Genomic DNA, 24,783 nt, shown 5'->3' on the forward strand with positions numbered 1-24,783 from the left:
ATTTGTATCCCTTGTGTTGTATCATAACCTGGTAGATTTGTATCCCTTGTGTTGTATCATAACCTGGTAGATTTGTATCCCTTGTGTTGTTTCATAACCTGGTAGATTTGTATCCCTTGTGTTGTTTCATAACCTGGTAGATTTGTATCCCTTGTGTTGTTTCATAACCTGGTAGATTTGTATCCATTAGGTTGTTTCATAACTGGTAGATTTGTATCCATAAGGTTGTTTCTGAACCAGATTGTTAGGTATTCCTGGGTCAATTAGTATCCCTATAGTTCACCATGAGACAATGTAATGAATGGATTTGACTTCATTCATTTAGTACATGTAGTATAAGGCTTTTTTCAAGGACAGAAATTTCCATTAGCACCTGATAATACATGTCAACCTGGCTGAATTTGCCAGAAACCTATGATTCGAATCCCGGTTCACCTCGATTATGTTTCTAGGTTTGTCAGCACCATACCCGTACTCGTGGGTTTCACGGAAGTGATAAACGTCTAAGACCTGCATCACTTCGGGCTTTCCTTCCACATTAAGCTGACACGCCGTGATATAACTGGAATACTGTTAAAAGCGGTGTTAAACCCAACTCACTCACTCTTAATTCTTCAGGAATCATGGGAAGATCCTCGAAGGACAAGCGGGATGTCTACTACCGCCTTGCTAAGGAAGAAGGATGGAGAGCAAGGAGTGCATTCAAGCTGCTGCAGATAAATGATGACTTCAACATATTCCAAGGTTACTTTATACTTTCTTCCCATGCCCCGAGATCCAGATTAAAGTTGGCCTTCAGGCCCCAGCTTGTCGTAAGAGGCAGCTGATGGGATCGGGTGGTCAGGCTCTCTGACTTGGTTGATGCATTTCACCGTATCCCAATTGTATGGATCAATGCTCATGATATCAATCACTTTATTGTCCGGTCCAGACTTGATTATTTACAGACCGCCTTATAGCTGGAATATTGCTGAGGGGGCGTTAAACAACAAACTAATAAATTTAGACGCAATTTATGGATATCAATTCTTTGATTACTGTAAAGGCGACGTTTTGGTACAGATCTTTGTACCGTTGTCAAGCAAGACTGAATGATCATCATGGTACAGACTATATATACACATACCGTATTCGACGTAAAAAGCGCCCAGCTCTAATAAGCGCCCACAGTGACATTTGCTAAGATATTGGCTAGTGAACAATCCCAATTAGCACCCCTTCCGATTGATCAATGTACACAAGACTTATTTATTCGCGTAAAATAAGCACTCATGTGTTATATGCACTCTTAATTATGGGTAATTGAATTATGGAAAAATATATCTGTCGTACATAAATATTTCAGCATAAACCACAAAATTAACGATCTTTCAACTCTGTTTTTTTCACCATAATAATATTCTAATAAGAGCCTCCTATTTCTAATATTGAGAGTTCCCTGGGCACATATTATGTAGAATATGGGAATCTGGCTGATCCTCAGTCAACAGGTAATGGATCACAGTATGTGCCAAACATTTTTTTCTCCCTCTAAACCAAACTTATCACTTGATTTCAGTTCTCTACTGTTCATTAATATGGACTTTTGTCAGCTTAGCTAACTAGACCAAAAGAAATTTGACAAGGCACTGGCTTCAAACACCTGGCTATGGGTCTGGTAATTTATTATGGATGACGGGGGATTTGTGAGATTAAGTGAAGGGGGGGTCGGGTGGGGGCATTAAAAAATGACATAACAAATGAGCGGTGTTGCCGAGAGGTATCACAATGATTTTGGGGTGAGAGAGTGTAAAGTATATTTAAACACGATGTAGGAACTGGTCATTTATGACTGGGGGGTGGGGGACATGAAAAAATGTTATCCCGGTACATAGAATGGGTGGGGGGTTCGGGGGGTTGGGTGTTGTAAGCAAAATATGATACTGTCGTCCTGAGAGCAATCTCACATCCCCACTGTTACCTTACAGGTGTGACAAAGGTTGTTGACCTCTGTGCAGCCCCAGGTAGCTGGAGTCAGGTGTTGTCACGGAAACTCAGGTGAGATTATTGCCATGTGCCAAGACCATCCTTGATGGACATCTTCTGTGTTTTGAAGTTACACTGGTGAAATTCTTTTACAAACAAAGCCTATGCAGTGATTGATGTCCAGATAAGAGATTTTCAGTATGATTCAAAGGAATCACCATGCAAACACTTTGTTTGGATTCTGGGGCAGACTACGTTCCCAGTGTAATAAATTGGAGACTGCTCCAGTTTATGAACCTCCGAGCCAGTTTTTATGCATACTGATTCTATTACCTCCTTTCAGAGGTATTGATGGTAAACAGAGTGATGCTAAGATTGTGGCAGTGGATCTACAGGCTATGGCGCCAATTCCTGGTGTTATACAGCTTCAGGGAGATATTACAAAGGTAACTGTAACATCCTTATAACTCACTCGCTACCGCTAAACAAAGATCTGAGGACATCCCATTACGGGTCACGTCAGACAGACCTTTTGCGAACTTTGACAGACCAATGGAATGACCTATCAGAAGGCAGCTTTCTCGTGCTTTACAGCACTAATTTCAAATTGGCGACTACGCTTCGCAACATATTTTGACAAATTCTTGATTACAAATTTGAAACCTGAACAAAAGAACATTCTGGAATGGCTAATAGATGGTCTAGATTGTATTGATTCAGTCTTTAAACCGGTAACTATCGTTCGGAATACCCCCTGTTAAAGTTTTCGAAATTGCATGATTAGAAATCACATTCCGACTGTCACTTTCATAATCTGGTAAGCGACGCTCTGATTGGTCGTATGAAAGGTCTTTCTGACGTGACCCCTAATGGGATATCTTCAGATCTTTGTTTAGCGGTAGCGAGAACTAGGGTCTAATTTTAGTGAGATTGAGGTTTCTGGTGTCCATAAAGGACACAACTCTTCACTGGGACAACTGGGCCTCCAGTGCCCCCTCCTCTCTTTGAAGCAGAATTGGTAAACATGAAATATTTTTCTATGTTCAGATATTCTCACTCTCTGCTTGAACCCAACAACCAATGAAAATGACTCTTCGTATCTCTAACTTATGCTATTGTCAGCAGGTGTTTTCAGAACATTCTCTCCACATATACTGGAAATTAACGCATCTCCAAATTAATACCACTGCTGACCCCTAACCAAAAATGTGACTCAATATCAATGCAACTCTCTCCACCCAATTCCTAGTGGAATAATACATATCCTTACCTTAATCAAATCAAACAGCAAAGAGCATCGCTTTTTAGCGCTGAGTTGAGCACTTCCATTAAAAACAACACACAGTTTATATGTTTATTCTGTTGACTGACATTAAGGAAGTTCAAAGGCAATAAAATAATTGAACCAAAAACAGTTGAGGAGAAGGTGTCAACAAGCTTGGCACGAGTGGGTAGAACTCTTGACCCCAGCAGTGGTAACTCACCGGATGCCTATTGTGTAATTCCTATTTTTAAATGACATTGTTATATACCTGTTACAACTGCTTCTCAGTAAACCGTGTTTGTGTTTATATTCAAGTTGGTATTTCCGCTATCCAAAGTGTGCAGTGAGGCCGTCTTTTTGTTGATAGTCATTTGGAGACATAAATGAGAAGTTTATTAATGTGAGCAAAGACCACTTGCATTTTTAGCATTTAATTCACACTCGCGTTAATTTCAAGATTTACAGTATTAGTGTCTAGTGTCTCCCACCTTGACATTGCTGGAATACTGCTAAAAGCACAATAAAACTCACTCGCTTGGAACATGTTGGTCTCTACCATGTCGTACCCTGGTTACTTCATTAAAGGGAGATAACTCATGGCTACTTAAGTTCTCTTTTAATGATGTCGTCTCAGTTTACAAACAATTGTAAATGGAGTTGCAATCTGAGTCTTGACAAAATGTTTGGAGGATGTAAGTAGTGATTGTATCTTGTAAAGTAAGCTAGTGAGAAAAACAAGAACAGGAACAGAGCTACAGTGAGAGCTACACAGGATCTGAACAAACTCACAACAATATGTAATTATTTTCACAATGTCATCATTCATTCTAGAGTTGCCAAATTGCCAGTGACACAAAGTTTTGGAATAACCATATATAATTTTATTTGTTTTAGTACATACCCGGTAGGTATCTTCACATATATCTTCACAGAGTAACATCTTCAGAACTGATGTGAAAACTGTTGTGATTATTATTTCCAGGGAAGTTGCCAACATTTGCCATAGACATAGAGCCTGAATATCAACCTTTCAGAATGCCAATAGAAATTTCTGATTGTTGTATCTATTTACCACCAAAAGAATGACAAACAATATAACAAACCAAAAATCAAAAGATTCTCTTAAATTTTTATTTATTTTTCAATTATGTTTGAAAAGCAGCACTAGCTAAATATGAATACTGTTTACTACTTTGCATAATAATGGGAGATATTCTCCAAAATTAGGATTCTGGTGCAGAATACGTTCCAAATCACTAACTGGAACTAACAGCAAATCTAGCTTTGTCATACACATCCTCAATTTTCCAGCATCATTTTGCCTTTCTGTTTGATATATCAGTTTGAGTCACGATTAAGTTGCCACACAATCATATATAACTGCTACTTCAAAACTGAACCATGTGGATATTGCCAGGTCTCGCCTCAAGTTTTTGTATGCAGTCTCAAATACAACTGGGAACATTTTGTAGCATAAAGGCATCCATCTTTTGTTCAGGATAACCTATTTTCCAGCTGAAAGTTAATTAAAAAGTCTTCTGAATTGATTAAACGTATCAAGAGCTCAATCATACCAGGTTGTGATTTTGAGTGTTGGTCTTTGTAGAACTCGTATTCAGAATGTTGAGGGGCATTGTCATTGGCTCGGTTGACTCATGAGTGAGAGAGGGAGGCATGGGTGGCCCAGTCGTCTAAGGCGCAGCGATTCGCTGTGCAGAGTTGCGTCCCCTGGACACCCCAGAAACCTATGATTGTGGGTTCGAATCCTGGTTCATCCCCATTATGTTTCTAGGTTTGTCAGCACCATACCCGTGCTCGTGGGTTTCACCAAAATGGAAAACGTCTGAGACCTGCATCACTTCGGGCTTTCCTCCCACATTAAGCTGACATGCCGCGATATAACTGGAATAATGTTAAAAGCGTTGTTAAACCCAACTCACTCATGAGTGACAGAATTTCTGTGCTGGGTGAGAGTGTGGAGTTGATGTGAGGAAATGGCATGGAATGATTCCACGGTAATAACATGGATATGTTGTACACTGGATGAACGAGAAGGTTGTCACAGCTGACCGATGAGGATAGGATACCACCCATTACCATTACTTTGTTGATTGTCATTGTGCCCTGTTGAGGTCAGTCTTCAGCAACTTGTTCAACTGGGCAAGATTGGATTATTTTACGTCTGCTGGGACGCAATCTCAGATCTTAGTCCTTTCCCCAGCTAAACAAAGATCTGAGGACATACGTTTCGGGTCAAGTCAGACCGACCTTTCTCGAACTTTGACCGAACAATGATATGACTGACAAGAAGTCGACATTAGCCAATCAGAAGACAGCTTTCTTGTGCTCTATGGCACTAGTTTCAAACTGGCAACTCCGCTTTGAAACAATTTTTGACAAATTCCCGATTAAAATTTGAAAACGGAATGAACGAACATTCTGGAATGGCTAAAAGATGGATTCAGTCATAAAGCCCGTCACTCTCATTATGAATACCCGTGTTTACGCTTTCGCAGTTGCATGATGAGAAATCACATCCCAACTGTCACTTTCATGATCTGGTAAGGTTGTTCTGACATAACCCGTAATGGGATGTCCTCAAATCTTTGTTTAGCGGTAGCGAGAACTAAGATCTGATTTTAATGAGATTGCCTGGGATTCGACTGGAATGTTGCTGACAGCTTTGGTACCAGTTCCACCGTGGTTTTGATCCCAGGTTTCTTCTCATTAAAGAAGCTGTTTTGTCCTCACCACACCTGTGTTTGTGGACATTATCAAGATCATTAATCTCCTCCCAAGTTCATCTTCCCGAGGCAAGTGAGTTAACTGACTATAAAAGTCCAGTTTCCACCCTTGCCGAACTAGGCTGGTATTATGGAGTTACATTTTGGCTGGACTAACGAGTCTATGCATAGTCCAATCAAAATCGTGCACGGAAATCGAAATCCAGTTTGTAAAGTGTCATGCAGATTTCGGTCGACTGCAGCATTTGCAAAGCATGCGCACCGCTAACTCGTTGTCAACAGATATTTTCTAAATCCATTTATATTTTTAACCAAGGTGCTCACATGATTTGATGCATTTCGCGATATAAGACTCGTTTTATCACAATATAGATCTTGATTTTCGATCAGATCGTCTTGACTGGGCGCCACCGTTTTGTTGGAAGCAAATGCAAGTGATACAAGAGGTTGAATCTGATTGGTCAGTAGGAGAGGCATAGAAAGGACATAACTCGCAATAGCCACTGGTGGCGCTACGATCGAGCCCAGGAATTCCATACTAGTTCAGCAAGGGTGAAAACTTGACTTTTAACGTCAGTTAACTCTCTTGCCTCGGGAAGATGTCCCAAGTTATACTGACACAGTTTCGTGTCTAGTGAGTTGTTCCCAACAGATGTAGCTGGGGTATGCCGATAAACGCTGCGCCCCTCATGGTTTATTCTCCCTGCAGTTTTTTGTTGTAAAATAAACAACTCCCACTTGTTTATTTCTTATATTAAATGCTGTGAGCAGTTTTAAGCTCAGCTCACTCCTTCAGGACGCTTGTGGGTAGCACATTGGATGAAGTGTTTGCTTTTCGTGCTTAATATCCGAGTTCTATTCTGGTGAAGTTCAGTGCTGGCTTTGTTCTGCTGTCATATATCTGCTGAAAGTTTTCCAATTAAGAATTATAAACAGAGCAGCCAAGGATAAAAATGAAATCATATCAATATAAGAAAATAGAAATCATATCAATACAAAAACAGAAATTATGTGAACACCGAACTCACAATAGATATGTGTACCCCACTCACACACAGGAGTCCCAAAGAGGGACAGGTCAGCCGAAATTGCCTAGACAGAAGGCGACCTCTTAAACACTTAATGCAACAACAACAACAGCAATGAAGACAAGATGCACTATCCTGGGAGACATTCAGTTGCCACTGTTACTAATGTGTGCTCGTATATTTTGAAACTTTCAGAAATCTACAGCTCAAGAAATCATCAGCCATTTTGAAGGGGAGAAAGCTGACTTGGTGGTCTGTGATGGAGCCCCTGATGGTAATATATGTGTATATATGTGTGTTGATAGTTGCTCACAATATTAATCACTGCAATGTCTGGTCCAGACTCAATATTTACAGGTGGATGTGATACCAAACCCACTACCTTTTTTTTACACATAGATATGATGAAGGAAAGATTGTTATCTGAATGCACCATGGCCCAGTGGTATAAGGCGCCGCTATTCGCTGTGCAGAGTTGCGTCGCTTGGGCACGCCAGAAACCTATGATTGTGGGTTCGAATCCCGGTTTGCCCCGATTATGTTTCTAGGTTTGTCAGCACCATACCAGTGCTCGTTGGTTTCACCGAAGTGGTAAATGTCTGAGACCTGCATCACTTCGGGCTTTCCTCCCACATTAAGCTGACACCCTGCGATATAACTGGAAAACTGTTAAAGGCGGCGTTAAACCCAACTCGCTCACTCACTCACTCACTCACTCACTCACTCACTCACTCACTCACTCACTCACTCACTCACTCACTCACTCACTCACTCACTCACTCACTCACTCACTCACTCACTCTTGTAAGAGGCAACTAAAACTGACTTGGCAGCATGGTTGACTGTGTTCTATGTGTTACCCTGGGCAGCATGCAGAATTGGTCAAAATATAAACCCAGTTAATTACAGGCCGCCATGATTTACCTGGAGAACTGCCGACAGTGGCATGAAATGAAAAAACAAAAACAACTTCAATCTTTCCCACTCATTCACTCTGCAGTGAAAAGCAATTCCTTGCCCCTAAGAGTATGAAAATGGTTTCTCTACAGTGTTTTATATTAACTTGACTTGTGTTTCAGTCACTGGCCTTCATGACATTGATGAATATATACAAGCTCAACTTCTGCTGGCTGTAAGTTACTTTATATTTCATAACTTGTAAGTAGAGTAATTAGAGAATAACCAACAAGCTATGAGGACTCACAGATTATCTGTCCTGAAGAATGAATGGTGTTACGTCTCTAGCCTTTGCCGAAGGGCTCACAGTATTCATTCATGAGGCCTCCCGATGCTTGCCGTAACAGGCGACTTTGCTTGCCGTTAGAGGCGACTATGCTTGTTGTAAGAGGCGACTAACAGGATCCGGTGGTCATGCTCGCTGACTTGGTTGATGCATGTCATCGATTCCAATAACCTTTATCGATGCTCATGAAATCAATCACTGGAATGTATGGTCCAGACTCGATTATTTACAGACTGCCGTCATGTAGCTGGAACATTGCTGAGTGCGGCGTTAGGCAACAAACAAATCATTCATGAGGCAAAGATAATTTGTAATTCCGAGTTTCTGGTAGAGATTTCTCTGTGTTCCTCATTAACAATTTAAGAGAGAAAATAAAGAAACAATGTTTGTAATATGAACCCTACAGCATTCATTCACATGGGAAAGATAAGCCGTAATTACGAGTTTCGAGTAGGTGGTTCTACATATTACTCATTGATGTGTTAAGAGAGAAAAAAGAAAACATATGACATGTCAAAGGCAGATTTAATCCCCCCCCCAAAAAAAACACCCCCACCCACTTTTTGAAAACCAAATGTTGTTTGTTGTAGGCACTGGTAATACTATGTTTTAGCCAGAGAGGATTTTGATATTTTGGACACCTCTCTTGTATAAATGCTGGGCCGCCCTTGAGTGTGAAACCTACAGATTAACTTCACTGAAGTCAGCCTTTTATTCAGAGGTTGTCGTGAACAATGGACGACGTTATATCATGTGTTTGTCAACAATGAAGCAGTATGACATCATGTGGCTTCAACTGACCAATCAGCATTGAGAATCTTTGAAATGCACATGTGCAAATATCAGAGAGTTATTCCACACACGCTCACTCTAACTATATTGGTAATAATTTGAGATATCTCTGTTCTGAATTGTATGTTGTCACCAGAGTTAAAACTTTACGGTTTTCCACGACAACTTGTCATGTGACTGGTGCACTTGGGAAAAAATCTTATTCACTGACTTGTGGGAAGAAACAGACCAATATCAAGATTTTCTTGTGAAATTTTGGGTCATCAAATCCATAAAGCAAGTTATTATAAGAAACCTATTTTTTCTGATTAAGCAAATGGTTTATGTTATGTTTATTTCAGGCTCTGAACATCACAACGTTTGTCCTGAAGAAAAGCGGAACATTTGTTGCAAAGGTGTGTTTTCAGAATGGATGAGATATTGTTAAAGTGTAAGAGTATTATGAAAATCATACACAGAAAGTGTTACCATTGAATGTAAATCAGGGCACTAGAGAGTGTGTCCTCCCCTCACACAAGCAGGGAGATTGTATCACAGGGTCTCACAGGCTTCAAGACCCGTGAAGATTCCGGGGTAGAATAGGTCTTCAGCAACCCATACTTGCCGTAAAAGACAACTGTGCTTGTCGTAAAAGGCGACTAACAGGATCGGGTGGTCAGGCTCGCTGACTTGGTTCATACATGTCATCAATCCCAATTGCGTGGATCGATGCTCATGATGTCAATCACTGGATTGTCTGGTCCAGACTCGATTATTTTATACACCGCCGTCATATAGCTGGAATATTGCTAATTGCGGCGTTAAACAACAAACAAACAAACAAACAAACAAACAAACACAGGCTTCAAATTGCCTTGTATTGTGAGGTCCGTTTTGAAAAGTTCTTGGATTTTGTGGCTGAAAATCTTTTTGCACCTGATACCAAGACACGTGATAGGCAAGGTCACAAAAGTTTGGACTGGCTCTCATTTATATTCATTGACCTGAGCAGGTATTTTCTCTGTGTTCCAGCAAGAAAGTGCCCGTACAGGGAGATAACTCTTGAAGGACTGATGGCAACATGACAAAAGTTGTCAGAATTTTCATGGAACTTTTATGTACAAACTGTCTGACACTCATGGCGGAAACAGTGGTGGAGTAAAGTCATGTGATTGTGTGTGATTAAATTCTTATGTGTACCAGTCACAGACGAAACACGTATGCGAGACGGCCTACTTTCTTTAGTATGAGAGACAGGTGCAGTCCACAGTACTCAGTGTGGCACTTGACACCAAGTAATTCAATCACCGTGACGAGCCTACTTAAGCGTGACACCAACGAACATAATTACAGTGTCTCGTATAATATTCTGCAAGCTAGGTAATTGAACATATCGCTATGTTTACTTTGTTTTTTGTGTAACGCCACACTAAGCATTTTTCCAGCCTTATGATGGCAGTGTGTAAATAATCAAGTATGGACTAAACAATAGAGTGATTGACATCATGAGTGTTGCGCTATTTTAATTGGACTATGCATAGACTTGTTAGTCTAGCCAAAATGAAATTCCAGCCAAGTTGGGCAAGGGTGGAAACTGGACTGTTATAGTCAGTTAACTCTCTTGCCTCAGAAAGATGGACTGTGGCATGGTATCTCAGTGGGCTAGTACTATGACATCGGAATTAGTCCCCACTAGTACAAGCAAAACATTGCGATACAAGTGAAATAGTCTTGGAATGTGATGTTAAAACCCATTTCATCTCATCTCACCAATTTCCCTTATTATGCAATCCTCTCGACAGAAGAAATGTTTTATTGATGCCATCACAATTCATCAATGTAAATATGGATGTAAAATATTTCAGGTTTGGTAGTATTTAATTGTTTTAAGTGATTGTTGCCATGTCTGTTTCAGATATTCCGAGGAAAGGATGTGACGCTCCTGTATTCACAGCTGAAGATTTTCTTTCCATTTGTCACCGTCTTCAAACCCAGAAGTAGTCGGAACTCCAGTATAGGTGTGTAAAGCTAAATTGTTTGTACCAGTTTGTCATGTGCAGACAATTTAGAGGGTATGTGGGAAGTACGGGTCAGAGTACCAGTACCTTGTTGAAGAAACACATAAATACTTTATTGTGTCGACCACCTCCGTGGTCTAGTGGTAGAGCGTCCGCCCGGAGAGTGGAAGGTCCGGGGTTCGATCCCCGACCGCGTCATACCAAAAGACATTAAAAGATGGTACTTGTTGTTACCCTGTCTGGCACTCGGCATTAAGGGGCTAAAACAAGGACTGGTCGGCTTGGAGTCAGTATACTTTGTCTGAGTGGGGTATTCATGTTAAACTGCGGCATGGTATCTCAGTGTGCTAGCGCTATAAATCATCATTCCGGACGAGTACAAGCAGCCACACACACACATACACGTGCATGCACGTCGCTATATAAGTGCAATAATCTTGGACGCGACGTTAAACCCCATTTCACCCACTGGGATCAAACCCCAGACCTTCCGCTCTCCAGGCGGACGCTCTACCACTAGACCACGGAGGCGGTCCTGATAGCTACATAAGAACGCATTTCACTTCACTTCGTACCCCAGACCACTGATATATCATGGTATAACTGATGTATTGCTGACTGCAGCCTATAACAGCAACAACACAGATGTGAAGCGGTGGGTATCATCTCGTATTGCACCCTGCTACTTGATGAGTTGTATCAGAATGTACACCATGCTTGGTGTGTCGGCCATATTGAAAACAGACTTCTAGTTACTTCTGATGTTGTGTTGTGCAGTGATGACATGTTCCTTGACTATGTTGTTATTTCAGAGGCCTTTGTGGTGTGTCAGAGCTACTGTCCCCCGGAGGGCTACACACCCAACATGTCCAACCCCCTGCTGGATCAACACTACGGTGAGTGGGGCAAACAGTTGTTGGTTGGTTGGTTGGTTGTTGTTTAACGCCGCACTCAGCAATATTCCAGTTACATGGCAGCAGTTTGTAAATAATCGAGTCTGGACCAGACAATCCAGTGATTGATGTCATGAGCATCGATCCACGCAATTGGGATCGAAGACATTCATCAACCAAGTCAGCGAGCCTGACCACCCGATCCCGCTAGTCGCCTTTTACGACAGGCATAGTTGCCTTTTACGGCAAGCATGGGTTGCTGAAGACCTATTCTACCCCGGAATCTTCACGGGTCGCAAACAGTTATACCCTGGTGGGAGTCCAAGACTGAATATAGGTTCCCCATGCCAACTAATGAGGATGAGGTGGAAACAGTGTAATTGTGACTTTATCACTCGAAGCCAACATTTATCTTAATTGGAACATTTTTTTTGTCTGCACTATTTGTCACTAACAGAAGTGGGTTAGCCTTGAGGCTAAAGCATTTGCTCTTCTCGCCAAAGGCCTGGGTTCAATTCCAGGGTACCATCTGTGTAGCCCATTTCTGGTTTCCCCACTTACTCACTCTCTGCCTGGTCCAGTCTTGTTTATTTACAGACTGCCACGATATGGCTAGAATATTAAGCAGCATTCATTCGCTCACTTAAAGGGGCGGTGGACTAGCCAAGTGGTTTAAAGGTTCGCTCGTCACGCTGAAGACCTGGGTTCGATTCCCCACATGGGTACAATGTGTGGAGCCAATTTCTGGTGTCCCCCACTGTGATATTGCTGGAATATTTAAAAAATGGCGTAAAACCATATTCACTCACTCACTTAAATTCTATAGGACCTGTATCTGAATATATCTCAATGCAGTGCTCTATGCTTGGTGTAAGAGTTTAATAATGATGAGTAGTCTGTTGCTTGCAAGGTTCCTATGTTGTGTGAGGCTTTGTGTGTGTCTTGCCAGGCTTGTGTGTGTCTTGAGGGTCTCTTGTGTGTCTTGAGGGTGTCTGGAGAAGGTGGTATGATGTGCGAGTGATTGTTGTGTCTTGAGAGTTTCTTGTGTGTCTTGAGAGTCGGTATGATGTTTGAGTGATTGTTGTGTGTCTTGAGAGTTCCTTGTGTGCCTTGAGAGTACCTTGTGTGTCTTGTGAGTCTTTTGTGTTGCTTGAGAAGGTGGTGTGATGTTTGAGTGATTGTTGTGTGTCTTGAGAGTATCTTGTGTGTCTTGAGAGTCTTTTGTGTTGCTTGAGAAGGTGATGTGATGTTTGAGTGATTGTTGTGTGTCTTGAGAGTTTCTTGTGTGTCTTGAGAGTCGGTATGATGTTTGAGTGATTGTTGTGTGTCTTGAGAGTTCCTTGTGTGCCTTGAGAGTACCTTGTGTGTCTTGTGAGTCTTTTGTGTTGCTTGAGAAGGTGGTGTGATGTTTGAGTGATTGTTGTGTGTCTTGAGAGTATCTTGTGTGTCTTGAGACTTCTGTGTTGCTTGAGAAGGTGGTGTGATGTTTGAGTGATTGTTGTGTGTCTTGAGAGTTTCTTGTGTGTCTTGAGAGTCGGTATGATGTTTGAGTGATTGTTGTGTGTCTTGAGAGTTCCTTGTGTGCCTTGAGAGTACCTTGTGTGTCTTCTGAGTCTTTTGTGTTGCTTGAGAAGGTGATGTGATGTTTGAGTGATTGTTGTGTGTCTTGAGAGTATCTTGTGTGTCTTGAGACTTCTGTGTTGCTTGAGAAGGTGATGTGATGTTTGAGTGATTGTTGTGTGTCATGAGAGTTTCTTGTGTGTCTTGAGAGTCGGTATGATGTTTGAGTGATTGTTGTGTGTCTTGAGAGTTCCTTGTGTGCCTTGAGAGTACCTTGTGTGTCTTGTGAGTCTTTTGTGTTGCTTGAGAAGGTGGTGTGATGTTTGAGTGATTGTTGTGTGTCTTGAGAGTTTCTTGTGTGTCTTGAGAGTCGGTATGATGTTTGAGTGATTGTTGTGTGTCTTGAGAGTTCCTTGTGTGCCTTGAGAGTACCTTGTGTGTCTTGTGAGTCTTTTGTGTTGCTTGAGAAGGTGGTGTGATGTTTGAGTGATTGTTGTGTGTCTTGAGAGTATCTGGTGTGTCTTGAGACTTCTGTGTTGCTTGAGAAGGTGATGTGATGTTTGAGTGATTGTTGTGTGTCTTGAGAGTATCTTGTGTGTCTTGAGAGTCTTTTGTGTTGCTGGAGAAGCTGGTGTGATGTTTGAGTGATTGTTGTGTGTCTTGAAAGTATCTTGTGTGTCATGGGAGTATCTTGTGTGTCTTGAGAGTTTCTTGTGTTGCTGGAGAAGCCGGTGTGATGTTTGAGTGATTGTTGTGGGTCTTGAAAGTATCTTTTGTGTTGCTGGAGAAGCCGGTGTGATGTTTGAGTGATTGTTGTGTGTCTTGAGAGTATCTTGTGTGTCTTGAGAGGTTCTTGTGTTGCTGGAGAAGCCGGTGTGATGTTTGAGTGATTGTTGTGTGTCTTGAGAGTATCTTGTGTGTCTTGAGAGTTTCTTGTGTGTCTTGAGAGTTTCCCGTGTTGCTGGAGAAGATGGTATAATGTTTAAGTGATGTTTGTGTTACTTTAGAGGCTCCTGTGTTGCTGGGGGCACAGGTTGCTTCGTCGTCTAAGGCACCACAATTCACTGAGTTGCATCCATTATATGTCCAAGATACTAATAATATTTCAAGGATTGTCGTATGGTGCTAAATGTCCATTGCTCAAAGCATCAAGTTGACATGCTTGGATATATATGAAATACTGTTTAACATGGCGTTAAACCAAACTTGCTCACTATGTGTTGCCTCCCTCCTGTTTTTGTTTAGAATCATGTTTTGTCTGAGACTTATGTGTTTCTTGAGCGATACATGTTGAATGAGAGGCATCAGGACAGCCAGTTTACTGTGACCTTTGAGGGTGTTTGGACCTCTGTAGTTACCCATCATTCCTTCAGATGTGGACTTCAACAATCTAGAAGGACCCAACAGAATTATTGTTCCCTTCCTTGCCTGTGGTGACCTCAGCGGCTTCGACTCGGACCGGACGTACCCTCTGGAGGTAGGTAGCTCTGTCAACATAGGTAAGCCATCTTCAAGACTAAATGGCCTGGCTGTATGTGTCGAGGCATACAGGTGAGAAACCTTTGTTGAATCTGGAGCCTGTTCCATATAACAATCTAAGCGCTATGTCTATGTCTATGTTGAAGTATGTGTTAGCAATATGTCTGTTAATAGCCTATGTTGAAGTATGTTAGAACTACGACTGTTGAAAGTCTATGTTGAAGTATGTGTTAGCACTATGACTGTTGAAAGTCTATGTTGAAGCATGTGTTAGCACTACGACTGTTGAAAGTCTATGTTGAAGTATGTGTTAGCACTACGACTGTTGAAAGTCTATGTTGAAGTATGTGTTAGCACTACGACTGTTGAAAGTCTATGTTGAAGTATGTGTTAGCACTACGACTGTTGAAAGTCTATGTTGAAGTATGTGTTAGCACTACGACTGTTGAAAGTCTATGTTGAAGTATGTGTTAGCACTACGACTGTTGAAAGTTTATGTTGAAGTGTGTGTTAGCACTATGACTGTTGAAAGTCTATGTTGAAGTATGTGTTAGCACTATGACTGTTGAAAGTCTATGTTGAAGTATGTTAGCACTATGACTGTTGAAAGTCTATGTTGAAGTATGTGTTAGCACTATGACTGTTGAAAGTCTATGTTGAAGTATGTGTTAGCACTATGACTGTTGAAAGTTTATGTTGAAGTATGTGTCAGCACTATGACTGTTGAAAGTCTATGTTGAAGTATGTGTTAGCGCTACGACTGTTGAAAGTTTATGTTGAAGTATGTGTTAGCACTATGACTGTTGAAAGTCTATGTTGAAGTATGTGTTAGCACTGCGACTGTTGAAAGTTTATGTTGAAGTATGTGTTAGCACTATGACTGTTGAAAGTCTATGTTGAAGTATGTTAGAACTATGACTGTTGAAAGTCTATGTTGAAGTATGTGTTAGCACTGCGACTGTTGAAAGTCTATGTTGAAGTGTGTGTTAGCACTATGACTGTTGAAAGTCTATGTTGAAGTATGTGTTAGCAATATGACTGTTGAAAGTCTATGTTGAAGTATATGTTAGCACTATGACTGTTGAAAGTCTATGTTGAAGTATATGTTAGCACTATATCTGTTGAAAGTCTATGTTGGCCTAAACAGGTAAACCTTTGTTGAGTCTGGAGCCTGTTCCACATAACAATCTCAGCACTTTGTCTATGTCTATGTTGAAGTATGTGTTAGCAATATGACTGTTGAAAGTCTATGTTGAAGTATATGTTAGCACTATGACTGTTGAAAGTCTATGTTGGCCTAAACAGGTAAACCTTTGTTGAGTCTGGAGCCTGTTCCACATAACAATCTCAGCACTTTGTCTATGTCTATGTTGAAGTATGTGTTAACAATACGACTGTTGAAAGTCTATGTTGGCCTAAACAACATTGTGCGACTCACTTTAAACATGTGGATGTACATTATTGTCATTATGAATGAGTCAAATTGTCTATTTCTTCAATTACGTTTCACAGATTAGTCAACTGATGTCCTAAAAATGACAGAGACCATTCTGAAAGTAACAAAACTAGGAAGTTTAGCATTGAGATTGCTGTGTTTTACTCTTCTTATGATGAACTGGTTTGCAAAGGGACATAAAAATCAATTTGTGCATTCATTTTTCTTGTCGGTGTTCCAGTTGGAGCCAGGTAAAGGCTATACCTACCACGCCCCTACACAGGCTCCTATAGACCCGCCCTACAAACAAGCCTGCATCCTTAGGAAGTCAGACAAACTCGCCAAACAAGGGCCTCGACTCACTGATACCAGTAACACTAGTTGTGTGGAGACTAGTGCTCAAGAGAGTGAAAGTAGTTGTGTCGGCAGCAGTGTTCCATCATGTGAAACTAGTTGTGAGGAACATTGTACCAAAAGTGAAGAAGACACATTAGTTGGAGCTTGTGGTGGGATTGAAAAGTTGAAACTGGAAACGTGACCTTGTGATCTGAGATTGCAATTATATGTTTTACAGTAGAGAATTTATATGAGGTTTTAAATGTGAAAATGAGTTGCTCTCTATACAGGATATACAGCATGTATGGTTCATATAACAACATAATTCATTCACATAACTCATTTGCATAATGATGTGGAAATTGTTCATTTTTAAATCTTTAAAGATGGTTGGGAAGCCCACAGGTTAATTTGGAGGCTGGTGAAACAGGGGCCTGATTATAAATCTTCAAGTAAATACATATTTTTTTAGGATCATTTTAGTTAAAAAGAACAAAGAACCTGGTTACTCTGGAAACATGTCTCGATGACAACAGTTAGGAAGAAAGTACATGAGACTTTAATCATTCCTCTGCTTGGTTCTCTTCCAATGCACATTTGGGCATCTTACACTGAATCCCCATCCGCGTCATACCAAAAGACGTTAAAAGATGGTACTTGTTGTTACCCTGTCTGGCGCTCAGCATTAAGGGGCTAAAACAAGGACTGGTCGGCTCGGAGTCAGTATACTGTGTCTGAGTGGGGTATTCATGTTAAACTGCAGCATGGTATCCCAATGGGCTAGCACTATAAATCAGCATCAGTCCGGACTAGTACAAGCAGCCACACAAACACACACACGTGCATGCACGTCGCTATATAAGTGCAATAATCTTGGACGCGACGTTAAACCCCATTTCACCTCACCTCACCTTACACTGAATAAGAGAACTGGGCTGGGACGAGTCAAGATTTACTACCCGGGTACCTGACCCCCTATTACCCAACCCTACCCGGGTACCTGACTCCCTATTACCCGACCCTACCTGGGTACCTGACCCCCTACTACCCGACCCTACCCGGGTACCTGACTCCCTATTACCCGACCCTACCCGGGTACCCACTACCGGTGTCAAGAGTTGGGAACACAATGTCTGATTGGCAATTGTTTTACTACAGCCCTGGCCTAAATTATTCAGATACATGTATCAAACGAACAGATCATGGTACACTAAGTTGACTGAAGCTTTATCTTCACTCAAACATATACAAGTCAAAGGGAATGTGTGCATTGTCAGGAAGAAATGGGGACATGAGCCACTTTTAGTGTAACCACTCAGCTATAGTGAGTATTTGTCATGAAACAATATATCACGTGACTAACCATGGGTCCGGGTAGTACTGTGGGTACCTGGGTCCTACTCAGGAACCACCCGACCTGAGTACCCAAGTTACCCATCCCAGCCCTATTAGAACATCGCTCGTCACACCGAAGACCCAGGTTTGATTTCCGACATGGGTACAATGTGTGAAGCCCATTTCTGGTGTCCCCCGCCGTGATATTTTTGGAATATTGCTAAAAGCGGCGTAAAACCATACTCACTCACTAACTCATGGTGGACTTGAAATTCCTTCAACTGTCAAATGTTTGCAAACATGTAACTGTTCTGTGTCATCCTGTGAATAAAGACAGCAAGAATTATTTACTTGTTTTGTGGAGTTCTGGCAAGTCAGAAAACACCTTGTGATTTGCTGTCAGTAATTGGTTTTGCTGTAGAAATGCCATGTAAGCATGACAAGTTGCACTGTGACATCAGTATAGGCTGAAACCTGATTGGAAAATGTTAGTATGTGTGATCTGAAACCCAGAAATATGCACTTCAGATGAATGTTTCTTCTTTTTTCTTCTCAATCCGAGGAGGGTGGCCCAGTCGTGTAAGGTGCTGTGATTTGCTGTGCAGAGTTGCGTCCCTTGGGCACGCCAGAAACCTATGATATTCTGGGTTCGAACCCCGGTTCGCCCCGATTATGTTTCTAGGTTTGTCAGCACCATACCCGTGCTCGTGGGTTTCACCGAAGTGGTAAACGTCTGAGACCTGCATCACTTTCCTTAATGTGGGCTTTCCTCCCTGACACGCTGTGATATAACTCGAATACTGTTAAAAGCGGCGTCAAACCCAGCTCACTCACTCACTCACTCACTCTTCTCCATCCTGAATTGGGCTCCACAGATTGGAAAGCATTTAAAACATGCATGGTTTCAGACTTTCCTCCCACATCAAACCGACACCCATTGACATCAAACTGACACACTGGGTAAAGTGGGAAACATCACTCACTCACTCACTCACTCACTCACTCACTCACTCACTCACTCACTCGCTCACTCGCTCACTCACTCACTCACTCAACCACTCACTCACTCACTCACCCAACCACTCACTCACTCACTCAACCACTCACTCAACCACACTCACTCACTCACTCAACCACTCACACACTCACTCACTCACTCAACCACTCAACCACTCACTCACCCAACCACTCACTCACTGTAACCGAAGATGGCATTATTGAGTGATTGCATTATAAAGTTTCACAAAAGACACCTGGATGTGTGAAGAAGAAACAGCCACAATAACAAGTAGAGTGCAAGGTTACATCAAGTTTAGAGGGGCGGTCGGGTAGCCTAGTGGTTAAAGTGTTCGCTCCACACGCGGAAAACCTGAGTTTGATTCCTGACATGGGTACAATGTGTGGAGGCCATTTCTGGTGTCCCTCGACGTGATATTGCTGGAATATTGCTTAAAGTGGCGTAAAATCAAACTCACTCACTCACTATATCAAGTTTAGAATGCCGATAAAATTAATTACTTGACATTCACAGAGTATGTAGAAATATTCTGATAAATCCATGTTGACCAATTTCTTGAATTTATAAAGAGTGTAGGTCTGAAACAACTCCTCCATCCTCATCATATAGCTGGATAATTCTCAAAGCTGGGACCGCCTTTGTGGTCTAGCGGTAGAGCGGATGCCCAGAGCGTGGTTCCAGGGTTCGATCCCGGCCGCGTCATACCAAAAGACATTAAAAGAGGGTACTTGTTGTTGCCCTATCTGGCGCTCGGCATTAAGGGGCTAAAACAAGGACTGGTCGGATCGGAGTCAGTATACTGTGTCTGAGTGGGGTATTCATGTTAAACTGCGGCATGGTATCTCAGTGAGCTAGCACTATAAATCGGCATCAGTCCGGACTAGTACAAGCAGCCACACAAACACAAACACACACACGTACATGCACGTCGCTATGTAAGTACAATAATCTTGGACGCGACGTTAAACCCCATTTCACCTCACCTCACCTTTATAGGTATCAAAGCTCTAGTTTTCACCCTCAATTTGTTGCCATGAGTCAACTAAGTATTCATTCAACATATAGATACCGTAACAGCCTTTACATATATACATGTACATGTCTGCATGTTCACATGCCCTACCAACTCCCCCGTATACAGTAATAGTGTTAATTATGGTTCAAACTATGTCTGATTTACAGTGTGATTTTATCAAGACGAAGGCGTCTTGAGGTGGTATGCTACTATAATTTGTTTAACCAACACTGGTCATTTTGTCGTGCCAAAAATAGTTCCTGTTTATAGCTTAGGTCACGTTAACCCTCGTGTAAATGGAGTCGGGGAGAGGGAAAGTCTCAAACGTTTAACAGCTGTTTAAATCTCCGCATCACGTTCGTGTATTAGCTCACCTGAATCTGGAAGGAAAGCAAATTCCATCCGTTTTATGAGCTGCTTATTCAGAGGGTGAGCATGTGTTGGTGGAGGGGGGAGATTTTCTGCTTTAAGTATTAAATTAGTTTGGAGGAACTGATTGGTGTATGGGATTGTCTTTAACGTGTGTCTGCAGTTTGGCTGAGAGCGTTTCGTACCCTGTGTGTTTGTCTGTTTGTATCAGGCGGCTATAAGCGACTACAGCACAACACCATCACGGCGCGGGTTTTTAAGTCCTGTTCATATGGTGTACTATTGTACGGAGCACGTAAGGCGCTCAGCAGCTGAAACCACAGGCGCCTGATGTAGGTTGGGTCGTTGTTCTTGTCTCATCACGTCACAGGCTATATCATTGCCCTTTTAAATTGTCCCCATCAACAAGTTTCTAATCATGTTGCATACGTCACGACTGAGTGGACATCGGGCTGTGAGTGCGTGTGATTTTTTTAAGTTGTGAGCAGATTACGTTTGGCCGCAATACCGGCTCCTTGGTGTAATAGATTGAGCGTCTGACCAGGAAGCGGAATGTCATGGTTCGATCCCCAGGCCGCGTCACACCTAAATAACCTTAAGGATGGTACTGTTTCACTTGACCCGTATAAGGAACGTGTATATTACATAGTTTTTACCCGGCTACGAAAGTCGAATAATGCTGACCCATTTGGTTATTCATATAGTATCTTAGAGGGGGGCCCGCGATTCGCTGTGCAGAGTTGCGTCCCTTGGTCACGCCAGAAACCTATGATTGTCGGTTCGAATCCCGGGTTCGCCCCGATTATGTTTCTAGGTTTGTCAGCTCCATATCGTGCTCGTGGGTTTCTAAGTCAAAATTGTTATGGTTGAGCAACTTCATTATTACAATTGGGCGACGTTTCGGTGTAGATTCTAACACCGTTATCAAGCAAATGATGTACAAACTAGGTATGAGCATGATATATATACATAACAATAGAAAAATGTTTATATAACATCGCCCAATTGTAATAAAGAAGTTGCTCATCCATAACAATTTTGACTTAGTTACCATTCCAACTTCTAAATGCCACTCAAAGAAGTTATACCTCGTGGATTTCACCGAAGTTGTAAACGTCTGAGACCTGCATTACTTCGGGCTTTCCTCCAACATTGAGCTGACACGCCGTGATATAACTGGAATAATGTTAAAAGCGGCGTTAAACTAACTCACTCACTCACTCACTCACTCACTCACTCACTCACACACTATAACACAACCTGTGAAGAATTGTGGAACTAAATCTTTGTGAAGACGGTATCAAAAATGGCGTCATGAAAAGGATTGCATCTAATCCAGATTGTCGAAACTGGATAATGAAGGTGAGCTGCAGAGCCTTCTAGCTTTACCTTATTCAGTGGGGACTTTTTTAAAAAGAAAACGATGCCAATTGTATTTGGGTCTCTGTTTTTAGCCTCGAATTGTCTCGAGACATATCCATATCCATGATTTTTTGTTGCTTTAGTTTGTATTTGGATATTGAAAAAAGGATTTTTTTCTCGGGCATTGGCGAGTTACTTAAAACCTTAGACCCGTGAATATTCCGGGGTAGAATAGGTCTTCAGCAACCCATACTTGTTTTAAAAAGTCCTCCCTCCCTCGCCGAGAGACGTTTATTTTTTATGCAGCCTAAGGTCAGCTGAAACTCGATTGGCCGAATTCCAAACGTAGATTATCATCAACAAAAACCTGTGGCTTGAATTTCTGCAAAACATTTGTAAGATATCTACCGTGTTTTTTTTTCCTATAACCTTAACTGTACCGAGTTATTTTGACAATTACTTATCAATTGACATCATAATTGCATTTGGAAAATGTATGATTTTGTTATTCAGCAGATATTTCGTCAACAGATTTTGACCAACAACTGATTAGTTGTTTTTGCTCATATTATATATTTTTCGGTTAAGTACGTTATTTTTATTTCGTTGAATGAAAATATCAACCTTCCGATGAAACCATTTTTTTTAAAAGAACGAAATATGGAGGACGTAACGTCTACGTTTGAGAGGACAGGGAGCTTTGATTGACTGAATTCCTGCCAATCAGAACCGCTCATTTAAACTATTCAGAATGAAGAAATTACTGCTGTTAGGTACGTGTTCTCAGCGTGATTAACGAAGAAATATTGTCCAATGAGAAATGGTCTTGTGAGAACAGCAGGATCAACACGGATGTCCTGATTCTTTTTCACTAATTACGTTCATAATTCATTTTGGCACAAACACGATGACATTTTGAAAAAGCTCCACAATCAAGGCTGTGTAATTAATTATTTGATATTTCAACGTGTAATCTTTATAATATCCATGCATCATTGTCTTTGTGACGAAATCTTTCCTGTGATAGTTTTAAAGTGCTGACATTTAACATTCTCAAACCCAGTGACTGCAGCCTTTTGTAACCGGCGACCGCCTCCGTGGTCTAGTGGTAGAGCGTCCGCCCGGAGAGCGGAAGGTCCGGGGTTCGATCCCCGGCCGCGTCATACCAAAAGACATTAAAAGATGGTACTTGTTGTTACCCTGTCTGGCGCTCGACATTAAGGGGCTAAAACAAGGACTGGTCGGCTCGGAGTCGGTATACTGTGTCTGAGTGGGGTATTCATGTTAAACTGCGGTATCTCAGTGAGCTAGCACTATAAATCGGCGTCAGTCCGGACTAGTGCAAGCAGCCACACAAACACACACACGTACATGCACGTCGCTATATACGTGCAATAATCTTGGACGCTACGTTAAACCCCATTTCACCTCACCTTGTAACCGGCAATTGGTAAGATGTAGAATTATATTGCTGTTCTATCTCTTCTTTATCCGGACTTGTTTGTTTCGGTAATGCAAACCTAAACATAAATTAGTCTATAATAATTCTGTTTGTTGTAGAACGCCGCACCCAGCACTATTCCAGCTGTATGACGGCGGTCTGTAAATAATCGAGTCAAAACCTGACAATCTGATGATTGATATTGTGAGCAACGATTCACACAGTTTGGTAATGATGACACGCAATCAACCAAGTCGACGAGCCTGACCACCCGATCCATTTCGTAGGCATAGGTGGCTGGGGACCCATTCAAACCCGAATAATCATGTCGGAGACTGGGTGATGAATAAGCAAGTTGGAGTTTTTTAAGACATTCATATGGCAAGTCAGAAGTCAAGGTTATCCTTAACGTCATAGCCGAAAAGAAATTGTTTTCCGCCTGACTAGAGAAGGATTTACTTCCTTATAAGATCGGGAAAGGTCGTGAGTGACCTACGTATAAGGTCAAGGTCACTGAAAAGGTCTTTTGTAAAGAATGTTTACTCTTTTAACAAACATGTTTCTGTAGATACTTTTAAAGCAGGATGTCGTTATATTATTTGAATATGTATGTATAGCAAGTGATGACAGCTCGCAGTGAATGAGTAACATATGCTAAATTATTTTGTTACGTTGAATTCCACCTTTGGACATCATATTTGGTAGTTGTGCAGGATAGTCCTTTGGGATGTTCATGAAATACTTGTCCATTTTAGTGGGTTGGAATTGGGTACATACCTTTAGCGTGGGGCAATGACGTTGTAAGGTTTTGAGCGAGTGTACATCACTTTCAGAGGTATATTGCCTTCTGTTTGAAAGTTGTCTTGCATTATCCCTGCGTTTTTCCAACATGTAGTGACCTTAATCTAGGATACTCGCTGACAATCTAGGAGATCTGGGATACTCGCTCATAATCTAGGTGATCTGGGATACTCGCTCATAATCTAGGTGATCTGGGTTACTCGGTCATAATGTAGGTGATCAGGGATACCCGCTGACAATGTAGGTGATCTGTGATACCCGCTGACAATCTCGGTTATCTGGGATAGTTGCTGATAATCTAGGTAATCTAGGATACCCGCTGACAATCTCGGTTATCTGGGATACTCGCTGACAATCTAGGTGATCTGGGATAGTTGCTGATAATCTAGGTAATCTAGGATACCCGCTGACAATCTCAGTGATCTGGGATACCCGCTGACAATCTCGGTTATCTGGGATAGTTGCTGATAATCTAAGTAATCTAGGATACCCGCTGACAATCTAGGTGATCTGGGATACCCGCTGACAATCTAGCTGATCTGGGATACTCGCTGATAATCAAGGTGATCTGGGATACTCGCTGACAATGGAGGTGATTTGGGATACTCCCTGACAATCTAGGTGATCTGGGACACTCGCTGATAATCTAGGTTATCTGGGATACTTGCTGACAATCTCGGTTATCTGGGATACTCGCTGACAATCT

At 41.7% G+C, this 24,783-nt stretch overlaps 1 protein-coding gene across 2 annotated transcripts in view; it reads left to right on the forward strand.

Annotated features, from left to right (window-relative positions):
• LOC124139095 (putative tRNA (cytidine(32)/guanosine(34)-2'-O)-methyltransferase) overlaps positions 1-17,069 on the forward strand; it is a 32,064-nt gene extending 14,995 nt beyond the window's left edge. For both annotated transcript variants that reach the window (XM_046506108.2, XM_046506109.2), the window contains exons 2-11: positions 619-744; positions 1,968-2,037; positions 2,309-2,411; positions 7,197-7,275; positions 8,081-8,133; positions 9,378-9,431; positions 10,931-11,033; positions 11,846-11,929; positions 14,860-14,963; positions 16,642-17,069. In XM_046506108.2, the coding sequence (XP_046362064.2) occupies positions 624-744; positions 1,968-2,037; positions 2,309-2,411; positions 7,197-7,275; positions 8,081-8,133; positions 9,378-9,431; positions 10,931-11,033; positions 11,846-11,929; positions 14,860-14,963; positions 16,642-16,938 (1,068 nt within the window). In that variant the 5' untranslated portion in view covers positions 619-623 and the 3' untranslated portion in view covers positions 16,939-17,069. The remainder of the gene's footprint in view (positions 1-618; positions 745-1,967; positions 2,038-2,308; positions 2,412-7,196; positions 7,276-8,080; positions 8,134-9,377; positions 9,432-10,930; positions 11,034-11,845; positions 11,930-14,859; positions 14,964-16,641) is intronic.
• The last annotated feature ends 7,714 nt before the right edge of the window (positions 17,070-24,783 follow it).

This window comes from Haliotis rufescens, unplaced genomic scaffold, assembly GCF_023055435.1.
Source record: "Haliotis rufescens isolate VD_foot unplaced genomic scaffold, xgHalRufe1.0.p SCAF_13, whole genome shotgun sequence".
Classification (NCBI taxonomy): Eukaryota; Metazoa; Mollusca; class Gastropoda; order Lepetellida; family Haliotidae; genus Haliotis; species Haliotis rufescens.